At 44.2% G+C, this 13,093-nt stretch overlaps 1 protein-coding gene and 1 long non-coding RNA gene across 6 annotated transcripts in view; both read left to right on the top strand.

Annotated features, from left to right (window-relative positions):
- The window catches only part of nfatc2a (nuclear factor of activated T cells 2a), a 40,492-nt gene that overhangs the window by 9,578 nt on the left and 17,821 nt on the right, over positions 1–13,093 (top strand). For 3 of the 5 annotated variants that reach the window (XM_078950210.1, XM_078950211.1, XM_020704897.3), the window contains 5 exons: positions 5,283–5,367; positions 6,662–7,595; positions 7,679–7,847; positions 9,979–10,181; positions 10,264–10,436. In XM_078950210.1, the coding sequence (XP_078806336.1) occupies positions 5,283–5,367; positions 6,662–7,595; positions 7,679–7,847; positions 9,979–10,181; positions 10,264–10,436 (1,564 nt within the window). Of the gene's footprint in view, positions 1–5,282; positions 5,368–5,895; positions 6,317–6,661; positions 7,596–7,678; positions 7,848–9,978; positions 10,182–10,263; positions 10,437–13,093 lie in introns of those variants that run through there. The other 2 variants (XM_004071026.5, XM_011477597.4) reach the window with 2 other exon arrangements.
- LOC144994037 (uncharacterized) lies at positions 410–1,598 on the top strand. Its single transcript, XR_013657413.1, has 3 exons — positions 410–482; positions 1,207–1,385; positions 1,467–1,598. It is a non-coding gene; the product is annotated as an uncharacterized LOC144994037 (long non-coding RNA).

Genomic DNA, 13,093 nt, shown 5'->3' with positions numbered 1-13,093 from the left:
TGGATGTCCTTAATAACGGAGGTTTTTTTCTCAACGACGGTCACATTCCCTATATGTCCGTATCCAGTGTATTTCAATATGTTCAGTTCCAGCCACGGATGCAGTGAAACGCATAGATCGCCTCACATTTGGGCACAAAACGGCTGCCAAACCGTAGGTCGTGTTGCCATCCCATAATAATTATCTAACTTAAGTCATATGGCTGTGTCCGAATTACCGCCCTAACCACTATATAGTGCACTATATAGTGCGGTCGCCATTTTGTAGTGCTGTCCGAATCTACAGTTCAAAAATCATGTGCACTAGAAATTTCCCAGAATTCTCTACGAAAAACCAGTGTGGATCGATGCTCACTCGATCGGCGAATATTGCCCAGAATGCACTGCGTTCATACCAGAATGCATTGCGTGTGACCCACAATACACTGCGTTTGAATTATTCAAAGATGGCGGACGGTTGCGCTAGAAAGAGGACTTAAAAATGTAAGTATATTTAAAAGTATCTTGTATATGTTGTAAAATATATTTATAAATACGTAAGATGATGTGTTTAATGTTTTATTCCTCAATCGACTATCTACATTGTTTTGAAGCTCATCAATTTTGGTAATGCTAAAGCTAACGCTAGCGCGAATTAGCATTGAAGGCTAAAAACAAACGCTGTTGATATTACATCAAAAAACAGTGAGTTCTAACCGTAGTCATAAGTTATTAACACATTTTTAAAATGTGTTTATATATGTAGGGACTGACGAGGATGAGGAAAATCTGATCCATCTGTGGATGGAGAAAGATAGCCTGTTTGTTTTCAGTCAAGCTCGTGCCGGATGGGAGTAAGAGACACTTGATCAGATTTGTATTTATTTATCATTAAACTGTAATCGTTGTCATTTTGGGGTAAAGGTTGTTGTTGAAAGAGGAGAGGAGGAGAGAGCAAGAAGGGACAAAGAGTGACAGGAGAGTCTGTTAAGCTTACCTGAGTTTAAAATATTGTTCACAAAATGTAACGTCGTCGTTGTTTTTGCCATTTGTTTAATAAATGCAGGAACAAAAATGAATTATTTACATGTATTATTTAAATCTGAGCCAATCTCAAACAATCTCAAAAGGATTTTCATATAAATATCAAATGTACATGTTTACATTTACGTTTTATATGTTAACATTTATTTTTATACATCTTAACAATAATCCTGGTCTTCCTGAGTCATGTGTGTCACAGTTGGAGCTGAAAGGAAAGCAGAGATCTGTCCTCGCAGACGGACGCCACTTTACCTGTCCTACTGGTTCCTGCTGTGGCTCAACATCTGTGGCTCCAAGCAGTCCCCTTCACTGATGCACAGATTGTGCAGAACTGAACTGCAGGCAATGATTTTCATTGCAAAGGTTGGTTTTACTTCCAGTGCCCCCAGAAATATTGCTCTCCTCCTCATCTTCATAATGCCAAATGCTCTCTCTCCACCACAGAGCGTGCCTTGGCGTGGTGCTGGTTGTAACGGGCCTGAACCGCATTCCTCACGGGTTCCCTGTAGGGTGTCAGCAGCGTGATGGGATGAGCAATGCAGGGATACCCACCATCACCCAAAATGATCATTCAGGTGGGTAATGTTTGATTTACATAAATTGGGCTTTTACGTAGAACCTGTGAACTGTGGACTGATCCCCAACAAAAATATCTCTAAATTTGGCTTAGAGTCACATACAGCCTGCAGTTGAATGGAATAAAAAAGCTTCCTGTTAAAATAACAAGCTGCATTTTCTTTTAGGGCCTTTATTCTTCAGTGGCAGCCATCAATGTTCCCCACGACCTTTTGGAAGGTGGAAGACCAAGCAAGCTGCTATAAAACCAGAGGTGACTAATGACAGTTCATTCCCACTGGATGCTGGGTGACCCTGCTCATCAGCTGGAGGATGCGGTCTGCCGCTCACAGTGGACCGTGGCATGTCAAAGGCCCTGGTTACCACGCCGTAAGATGCGCCACACGCCAGCCAGAAAAGAAACACCAGGACCTCAGTCTCCTGTACACCCCCCCAGAGTGTGAGGAACCCGAAACTGCTCCACCAGATGCTCAATGGTCCTGCGGGTCAACCGATCTGCGGGTCTGCCGGTCTGGTTTTGTGTCGGACTGACCGTCAGCGTGAAGGGCCACGACATACACCTTTATGTTGGCAAAGCAGTAGAGACGTGGAAGACCCTGTAAAATAGAAAAATAATTATTTCATTGAGAAAATTAAATCTGATTTTTTTGAATGTTTCATTTTATTCTAATGTCTTACATTTTAGTTTATGACGTATTTATAAATGCTGGAATATCTCATGGTTTTTTTTTGGCTGGGTTTTTGGATTTTTATATAAATATTTAAAAATTAAAGTATTTTTGTTTAAAACAAGTGATATGGTTTGACTCTGAATAAAAAATACTAAACTTTGATCTCACAAGTGTTTCATGTAGTTAGACTATACAACTCATAATCCAGTGTTGGAAAAAAATGTTAAACTCTTACCCAGCAGACTGTGTAACCTTGAGCACAATTAGTGACAAATGCTTAAATTGAACTAATAAAAAAAACTTTAAGTTTAACTCACAAGTTGTTCATGTCTGGCCAGGGCATCCAGAGGAAATCTTCGGAGACGCCTGCTTCTCCTTGCCGCCCTGTGATGGTGCATATCTGCTCGTTTTTGGTTTGATCCCATGAAAAACGGTTGAATCATTGCCAGGAACACGGACAGATTCATATATAAAGCTATTTTCAGTAAGGTAGAAGAGAAAACTACAGAAAAAAATGCCTCCTCGCAAGAGCCCGTAAATCGTTCAGCGGCACAAAAATAAATATTGCCATGGAGTAATAACATGGGGGTTTATTTATCAACTAATACATAAAATCTACACCAATGTGTTTGTAATTTTATTATTTATAAATCAGCCACATTTTCCATGATCAGAACACAGCAGATTCATAAATACTCTTCATAAAATGTTCATATTTATTATATTTTTTAATTTGACAAACGTGTGTCATTCTCCGCGTTAAATAGAAGTAGTTCCCCTCCAGACCAGGTGGTGGCGGTAATGCGCCACTTTGTTTCCGTGCCAAGCGCCATTTGAAAACACCCGAAAGAGAAAACTGGTGAGCACGGGTGTCCGCTTTGAAAATTCAGAGAACTATATAGAGAACTATATAGTGCCGCACTATATAGGGTTTTAGTAGTTAGGGGTTAGGGCGGTAATTCGGACACATTTGAAGGACCAAAAGTCATAACTGAAAGGAATAAGTCAAAAGAGCTGAACATTGTAATAGCAGAATGGTTAAAATAGGTGAAAAATTGAAAGAGTTCAAAAATCGCCACACATTTTGGTACAAAATGGCCGCCAAACCATAGGTCGTGTTGCCATCCCATAATGATTTCAAAACTTATAAAAACTTTTGAAATCCAAAGCCTTGTAGGCATTTTAATGTTTGTCTCTGGCTAAAAGCATGTTGAAGCTGTAATGGTTGAAAGAAGCTAACATTTTCAAGGATTCTCCATGTATTTAAATGGAGCACAAATCCTGGAAAAACCTGGAATATCTTGAAAGGTTCAAGGATTTGAAGGACATAGCAAGAATAAGATGAAAGAGCTGAACATTTTAATAGTTGAAGGGTTAAAATAGGTTAGAAATTGTAGGAGTTAAGTGGCAAAAAACGACAGAAGATGAGCGTGATAAATAAAGAGGAACAGGAAAACAAAAGGGTGAATGCTTTACAGCTTTACAGCATTCAACCAATTAAAAATAATAATAATAAAGAACACGGCTCCCGGAAAAGAACCGGCTCATGTTGTTTACTCCAAAGAGCCATTTAAAAAAAAAACAGTTTCATTCACCACCAACCCATCTCTTTTGGACATACATGAACATATGTAGAACGGTCATAAAAAAGCCACCAATTTGTGGACGCATCTCACAAAAATCAACCACAATTGCGATTTATGTAATAATGGCGCATAAACTACCTAAAATACGCATCAACTGCATAAAATTCCCAACTGACCAAAACATTTGAACAGCTCACCTAAAGACCCGTCTGCTGAAACCCTGGACGGACAACTACACACATCGACAAATGATGAACACAAGAAACACTCATGAGTTACGTTTATCACGCATGAATCACAATTTCATAAATGTACGCAGTGGTTGTGTTACACTGCCTTTCTACACACTACAAACTCTGTAGTTTGAAATAATCCAGATTCAATTGTTCTTAACCCAACTCCGAGGCATAAAAGAGACAAACTTTTGGATTATTTTAACTCAGGATAAAACCTAAATGGAGTTTAAATGAAATCACTATAACCCAAAATTGTGTATTGGTCCAAAAGGAAACCCAAAATTCCCAACATGAACAACCCAGGAACTGGGTTGAAGAAATAACCTGCAGATGCTGTTTTCTAGGCTTCTCTGTTTCTTTTCATTCATTTGTTCCTGAAGCCAAAGTCTGTGAACTCAGACTGCTAAACAATGCTGGCTCCAAACCAACTATTTCAGAAACTATAAAACATGCCAGGTTATGAAGCTGGGATCTGTCCCTATTGTGGAGGTCTTCTTCCTATTTTTAATTTTAGACAATTTTATGCTTTTTTTCTTCTTTACTCATCAAGTTTTAGTTTTAGAATCCGCTTCTGTCACGAAAGAAACTACAAATCCTAGTTGGATTTATTTATTTTTAGTCAGGGATTTTAAAAGGGAAACAAAAGTTCGAACATGTGGGATAATCAATGTCCAGAAGTGGTTTTCTTCCCCCCTTCTGTCTCTTACAGTGGTTTCTTCATCTCCACAATGAAGTTCTTGTGTGCTACTGTCTGAGACAAGCCGCAGAAATGCTTTGGCGCAGGAGCCGGAGACGTCATGGATTCCTGAGAGTGGGGCTTTGCAGGAAAGCCCTGAGTCTCTGACATGGACCGGCTCCAGGTTTCCATGGCAAAGGCGCACAAACAGGAGGAAACACTGAGGGAATCCCGTTATTTTACAGCGCTGGACCATTATAAACACCCAGAGCGGGGAAGGAAGCCGCTCTTGATGCGAGTAATCCTTATAGAGCTCGAGGAAGAGGGACCTCATACCAGAACCGCGGCTGAGCTGATGCAGACGCATGTTTTTGGGGGCTGAAGGGAGTTTGCGCAGAGCTCAAACTTTTCTCCGACTTCTTTTCTTTAATCGTTTAAACTTAACAGATTTTCTCTGTTATGTTTGTTAGAAAGAATTAGTTTTTCATTTTTACATCTTTTTTTTTCTTCCAAAGATTACTTTCCCCCCCGCACTTCTCCAGATGTTCAGAGAGACTTGGAGGCTAGCACAGTACCACATGATGAGGTCGATGGATCAAGGTACTTCTGAAGTGTTGTGATTATCTGGTAATCTTCTCATTTGATTTTTCTATGTTACAATGATGCGTGTGTGTGGCCAAAATGCGGGACTGTCGTGGATCAAGTGTGTGACGCGCTGCGCCAAATAAGAAATGGAAGTCTGTTTTCCTGGTCAATAAAAAGTTTGCGTTTTTTTAAGAGTTTGGAGGTCGAAATGAGTCCAAATACCTGGAAAAAAAAACCCTTCAACATAACTCGACAGGAATTGATATTCGTGTCTGGCGTGTTTTTGCTCACAGTCCGCATTCCTTTGGCGCGGTGGGTGTGAGGGGAGTAGCTCCCGGAGCGCAGTGTTTGCGCAGCGCTGTGCGTAAATCCGGGGATACCCATGAGGAGAACCCGCTTCTGTCAACAGGCAGAGCAGGGAACTCCGAGCGACGTAACAGAGAAGAGCGGCGTTCCCGCGAGCCGCCTCTCCCCCAGCGCCACTCACCCAGGTGGAGTGAGAGAGAAAAAAAAAATAAAACAGGTCGCGCGGCTCCCCGCGGTGTCGCGCGGCACGTCAGACACCCGGGGGCAGCAGCAAGCTGTTTGTCACGTTCGGCCCACTCTGTTTGTTTCACTTTAACCCCCCCCCCCCCCCTCCTCCTTTGTTGTTTCAATGGGAGGGGGGGGGGCGTGATCAGATGCGCTCCGTTTGTAAATAGACCCGCCTTCGTCTAGAAGGAACCGCGGCGCACTGACACAGGAAGCGGCGCGCGCCTCGCTTCTCCCCGACCAGGTTTACACAGAGACCGCGCGTTCGAACCCTCAACCGCGCTTGCAGCCGGGCAGATGACCTCCTTTTACGACGGGAAGGAGCTGGAGGAAGAGCTCGCTGGGGTCCACTGCCCTGATGACGACCTGCGCTTCGAGTACTTGTTTGAATACGAGCCGCCCTGCGCCGGAGACTTCCCCGCGGGAGACCAAGGTTCGTTCGGGGCTGCACGGCAGCACAGTCCCCCCCCCCCCCCCCCCCCTGCTCTCCCTGTGGGATTCGAACGTTTGACATATGGCCACTGAGGTGTAAACATGTGGAGGGAAAAAAACACTGAAAGCAGGAAGCAGAGCGCGCCAGCGTGTTGATGGAGCTCAGACTAGAAGCCATGTGCGAGAAGAAAACGCAACTTTGATTCCCACTTTTGGTTTAAGTTATTCATTCAAAATGATACCAATTCATTTTCTGTTCTGATTTTTGTGTTTTTAATAAACTTGTGGCAATTTTAGCTTCAAATGTTACTTTTCTTTGTTAATATTTGCTGCTGTTTTGCTCCAGATGACCCTAACCTGGGATCTCACAAGGTTCTCAGTCCTGAGTCTGAGCAGTCCTTCCCCCTGGATGGGTCCTCCCCGTACAGGATCAAGTCCTACAGCCCCTCCTACAACGACCAGACCGAGGGGGTCCTTTCTGGATTTGACGGGCAGGAGGCCAGAAACTACCTGGACAGCACTCGCCCACCAAGCGTGGCCCTGAGCCCCCGGATTGAAATCACTCCCTCCCGCGAGCACTACAGCCATGGCAGGGACTCCCTGCAGAACCAGCACCTGAACATCAGCCCCAGACCCACCCTCACCGTCCCGGGCCACGACACCCTCTCCTACCGCGAGCCGCTGTGTTTGAGTCCGGCCAGCAGCAACTCCTCCACCAGCTGGCACTCCGAGAGCTACTCCCCCTGGGCGTCCCCCTGCGTGTCTCCCAGCGGCGGGCAGAACCCCAGCGACCTCTGCCCTCGTCTGCAGAGCATCCACACTGGCTCCCCCCGCACCTCACCTGGCACCTCCCCCCGCACCAGCCAAACCGAAGACGGCTGTTTGGGGCAGCGCTCGCCCTCCCCCAGGGCTGGCTCCCGCTCCACCTCACCGCAGGGGAAGCGCACCTACGACATGTACAAGAACCCGGCGTTGGTCCCCGGGCACCGCTCCCGCAGTCCCTCCCCACACAGGGGTCACGAGGATGCCAACATAGGGGCCAATTACACCCACAACAGCCTCTCTGATGGCATGAATGGCTTTGGCTGCGGTCAGCCGAGTCTGGTCCCCACCAAAATAGTCAAGACATCCAACCAAGTTTACACTCTGTATCAGGAGAACCACGGAGACGGGAACTACTTGGTATCATGCAATCAGGACGGGAAAACCAAACCCCCAGCAGAGCCCTTCTTTGTCATCCCCCAAATTTGGCCCAAACCCTTGGTCCCTAGCATCTGCAGGTAAGTTAAGCGGGGCCCACCCCCTCCTCCATGTCCTGTTTCATTCATACCCCTCATCATGTGAATCTTTTTTTGTGTCAAAGTATCCCCGTGGCCTCTCTCCCCCCGCTGGAATGGCCCCTTCCGAGTCGCACCGACCAGTACGAGCTGCAAATGGAGGTGCAACCCAAACCCCACCACAGAGCTCACTACGAGACCGAGGGGAGCAGGGGGGCGGTCAAAGCCCCCAACGGAAGCCATCCTGTCGTGCAGGTATGAATCTGTTTCTGCAGCAGGGCCGGATATAGACAAGGGCAAGGGTGGGCAATGCCCCTCTAAATGCTGTGAGAAGAAAAGAAAAAAAATGACAAAAAATAATATAGAAGACATAAAAAGGATGGACGGACGGACAGACAGATGGACAAATAGACAGACATAAAAAGAAAAAAAGCATAAATCCAGCCTCAACAGGGAACAAACCAGTTTACTGCTTTTGCCTGTCCCAAGACCGGTAAATGCAAAAGATAGTGTCAGGAAGAATTTTCAACCTAAACTTTATAAGACATATCAAATATAATATGAGGATGGGATGGTTTTCTGGGCATTTTAGGGTGTTGGAGGGATATGACACCCCAAACTGTCAGCACACCACTTTCTATCTGCACCTCATAGTGGGGCTGTATAAATCCGGGCCTGTTCTGCAGCCGTGTGAAGACGTACATGTGTGTGCTACATGTGTGTGGTTTGTTCGACAACCTCAGAGAGACAAACTTGACACAAGGAGCCCGCCGACCCTGACCTCAGATCAGTGAGCACCCCACCACCCACCCCCACCTGTGTTTTCTTTGGCGCTTAAAATAGCCCGTCGCTGTGCGGCGTCACCTCCGGGTCATAACCACTCTCTGCCGTGTGGATAAAAAAGTTGACTTGAGGACCAGAGCGCATCCTAGACATGCCTGGAATAATAGTTCCTGCGGTTGTAATTGTAGATGGTGGGTGGGGGTGGGGGGGGGGATTAGCTTTTACGTGTGTAAGTCACAACATGGAAGTGAAACGCAACAGTTCAAATTAGCTGTAACAAGGTTCACAGCTGGCCGTGGTGTCCATAAATAGGTCTAACTTCCCTTTCTCTGCGTTGCCGCGGCAACGCCTCAATACTGTTTTTGTTGGTGATAGTAGGGACTTTGTCAGCTTTGCCCCCCTCCCTTTCCATTTTTTGGGCCTCACTCTGAGGTCAGCTCTGCCCGCTCCGCCCGGTCCATCAGACGGTCAGGCCTGGCCGGCCGCAGCTGCGCTCCTCCATCACCCCCCCCCCCCCCCTCCCTGCTTTTTTTCTCCTCCTCGTGCGCTCCACTTTACTTTTCCTACGTTGCCCTCTGTCATGACTCACTGCTCCCTGCAGCTGCCATGGCAACCGGACCGCAGCTCGCACAGGCTGCTCCGTGTTTGCCGTCACCTTCTCCTCCATGTGTCGTCTACCTGGACGAAGGAGGCCGGCATTGGTGTTGCCGTGGTTACGGCTCACTCGGAGCAGCTGCTGTGAATCGCGAGTTCCACTCAGGAAGCAGGGATCCGGCGTCTGAACAGAAAGAAAAAAAAAATCCATTTTGAATGTGTTGCATGGTTGGAGGTGAGGCAGATGGAAAGTGATGTGCGCCTCGTCGTGTGAAGGTTATTCAACACAACGCTCACAAGAAAACTGCTTTTAGATGCAAAGTGATACTTTGTGGCTTTTGCAAGTTTTTAATACAAAGTACTGGCTGAGCTTAAAAGCATCCTCGCTCTTGTTGTCAGTTTGTGGTCTCACTATCAGAGTGTTTCTTGTTTTCACATGAAGACTGATCTAATGCAAAGGTCGGGGTGAGGGGAATGGCTCAGAAGTTTTCAAAAGAGATTTAAAAAGTTTCCAGAAAACAATTTTATTAAATCGCCCATTTATTTCAATGATTCTTACTTTTGTATTCATTTTTTTAACATAATCTCTGCATAGCGGCGGTAGTTCATAATAAGTTCACCTTTGAGTTGTGGGCTGGACTGTTGGTCCGGAGCAACCCCACCCCCCCTCTCCCCTCCCTGTTATTGAGAGCTTTCAGTTTACACCCCTCTCCGCTAGCTTACAGCCCACTAACCCCCAACGTAACTTTAGCGGTGAAACAAAATTGGCGAGCAATATCAGAGCTATCCAGCCAAACAGTTTAGATCCAGATTTCAGCTCAGACAAGGAAAACATAGACGTTCATGGATCTATGTGTCTGCAAGTGGATGCATCAGAATGAACACCTAGAAAATAATCAAATAAGGGTTGAAGCATTTCCTTAACTTTTTTGCTTTGTTTTTGATTCTTAGAGGTAGCAACAAGAGCTTTAAAAAAAAAAAATAAAGTCGTGTTTGCGTCTTTCTGCAGCTGCACGGCTACAGAGGCAAGGATCCGCTAGGGCTCCAGATTTTCATCGGTACGGCAGACGAGCGCGTCCTCAAGCCTCACGCTTTTTACCAAGTCCACCGGATCACCGGCAAAACCGTCACCACCACCAGCTTCGAGAAGGTCTTCCACGGCACCAAAATCCTGGAGATCCCACTGGAGCCAAAGAACAACATGAGAGCACTGTGAGGAAAGAGCAGAGATGCCATTTGCTGACGCGGCAATCAAGCCGGCGTGCAGACCCTCAGTCTTTCCGTCTTCTTGCAGAATCGACTGTGCTGGGATCCTGAAGCTCAGGAACGCAGACATCGAGCTGCGGAAAGGAGAGACGGACGTGGGCCGGAAAAACACCCGGGTTCGCCTTGTGTTTCGGGTTCACATACCTCAGCCTGGAGGACAACACGTCTCTCTCCAAGTGGCCTCCAACCCCATTGAGTGCTGTAAGCGTGTTCATCATATGCTTTTCCAACCTTTACCTTCTTGTTTTGTCATTCCATGTCCATTCTTTTCCTCTTCTGACTACCTTTTGACACTTAGGAATAGTTTTAACCCTTGTGCTATCTTGTGGGGTCCAGATGAACCCACTCCCAATGGTAACGTGCCTTGGAGGCACTTTACCATTGGGAGTTGGGTCATCTAGACCCACTAGACAGTGCTCTGAACCTCTTTTCTTCAATGATTTGTGATCTTCACTGGTGTCCATGGATTACATGAAATCTTTCCACCTTTATCCACCTTTGTCATGGTAGGGAGAACACGTTAATGTAAGGGTGGGGTCATTTTGACCCCACAAGATAGCACAAGGGGTAAAAAAGATTATAGTTTCAAAAAGGAACCAGCCGTCAAATGAGTTTGGAGCAAAGCGTTCAGAGTCCGGAGAGACCTCCTGATGCAGGCCTGCATGGTACTAAAGTCTGTTTGTGTGCACACTGTTATTACAGCATCCAGTTTAATCGCACCTTAAACAAGAAGGTCCTTTGTCTGTTTTGGATCAGGCAGACTCAGATGATGTGTTACAGCCGCCGCAAACTCATCCTGCAACATTAATCCCCCAAAACGATAGGCAGCAACAAAAATATATATTTATATATTTTTTTGATTATTTTTGTCTTGGTTGGACAGTTAAAGGGTTAGAAAAATAGTTAAAGATTCTTCTTTTTTTAGTTTTCTTTTATTTGTTTAATCCAAAGAGGTTCCTGTTGTTGTCAGGTCTCAACTTTTGTTTGAGGAATTGAAACAAGTAGGGATGGGCGATGTATCGGTGCCAGTATAGTATCGGCCAGTATTGGCATAATTTGAGTTTATCTGTATCGGTCCAATATAAAAAAAAATACTGACTGTTCTTCTGACCGTTCTTTAGAAGCACTTTGTGTGTTTACTAATAGATTGGGAAGCTTATGTCTACAGTCATAGACAGTAATTGACTGTTTTCAGGCATACAGTTAAGGGCAAAATTGTTGGTACCCCTCAGTTAAAGAGAGAAAGTCCACAATGCTCACTGAAATGACTTGAAATGTTCAAAAGTAACAATAAATTAAAATTTATTGAAAATTAAACAATCCAAATCAGCCATGACTTTTGAGTTGTTGATTAACAGAAGTATATAAAAAAACAAACTAATGAAATAGGGCTGGACAAAAATGATGGTACCCATAACTTAATATTTTGTTGCACAACCTTTTGACGCATTCACTGCAATTAAACGGTTTCTGTGTTTGTCAATGAGCCTTCTGCACCTGTCCACAGGTATTTTGGCCCACTCCTCATGAGCAAACTGCTCCAGTTGTCTCAGGTTTGACAGGTGTCTTCTCCAAATGGCATGTTGATTTTGATTATTTAATTTTCAATAAAATTTTTATTTATTGTTACTTTTGAACGTTTCAAGTCATTTCAGTGAGCATTGTGGAAGGGAAATATTTTTTTCCCCATAGAGATGAGAAAAGGATAGAAATCTCCAGACAGGAGTATCAACAATTTTGTCCACCACTGTATATTATTTTTGATAGGGATACATGTTGTTCCTAATAGATCTCTGGCAATGTGGAGCTTATGGATTACAGTTATGTTCAATATTCAAAAAAATGCTCTGAATGCTCACAGATATGTTTATATGGAAATTTTAAAGTGATACTTTGTCCTCTGAGATCCATTGCTTTATGCTAAAAAGGCAAAGTACAACGTGATTGTCCAGTAAAAGAAAAGTTTGGCATTTCTAAAATGGAAACAAAAAGGAAATCTAAACCTTGTGTTAGTGTAGAAACTTCAGTATCTATAGCTCCAGGGGCATTATCGGTAGAAAATTGTATCAGCCCATCCCTAAAAGCAAGCACATAAAAACTAACGGTTGCAATTCCTTAAATGGCCACTAGTGGGTGGTTTCAGTAGAGCACAATTTCTCATTGACTCGCATGTTAAAGCGTTCGCTTTTACTCCACAAATAAAGGTATGTGCAGGCTGATGCTAACATTTTTTTTGTTTGTAACTGAAGTACTGACTTTAAGAGGTAACTTGTTTTTTTAAATTACGGCGAAGTATGAGGGCTAGGTTACAAAAAAAAAGATTTATTTTTATTATGACTTTAAAGATTCGAACTGAAGCATCACCCAGACTCGGAGGAGATCTTGTCTGCAGGGATATCGATGGCTTCATCAACGGCACTGCAGTGTTCCTGCAAGCCACCCATCAGTGAATAAAACATTAATAAACCATAAATCAAACAAAGGAGCTTCCAACCTTATCAAGAAACATTCAGCTCACCTATTTAAATTCAACAGTCTGACCAAACTCATATTACAAGTGGTCTGCTGCTGCACATGGCGTTCACTTGTAGGTTCACTTCCACTTTAATCTCGTAATAATGCTTTTTTTTTCTTCCAACGATCCTTATTAAGGAAATTTGCGAGAAAAAAGTAATAATTGACAAGTTCTTTCTCGTAAATTTATGACTTTGATATTTTGAATCAGGCTTTTTTTTGGGTGGCCTTAATACTCCATAGACTACATAAAAATGTGTTAGACTTTTTTTTTTTCAAGGAAATTTAAAAAAGTACAGTTGATATTTTGTCATCTAGTCCAGCGAAGTCTGTTCCTTCTTACG

Source organism: Oryzias latipes, chromosome 7 (genome assembly GCF_053564925.1).
Source record: "Oryzias latipes strain Hd-rR chromosome 7, Olatipes_Hd-rR_3.1".
Classification (NCBI taxonomy): Eukaryota; Metazoa; Chordata; class Actinopteri; order Beloniformes; family Adrianichthyidae; genus Oryzias; species Oryzias latipes.
Note: the sequence above shows the minus strand (reverse complement) of the source record. Positions and strands in the feature narration are given on the sequence as shown.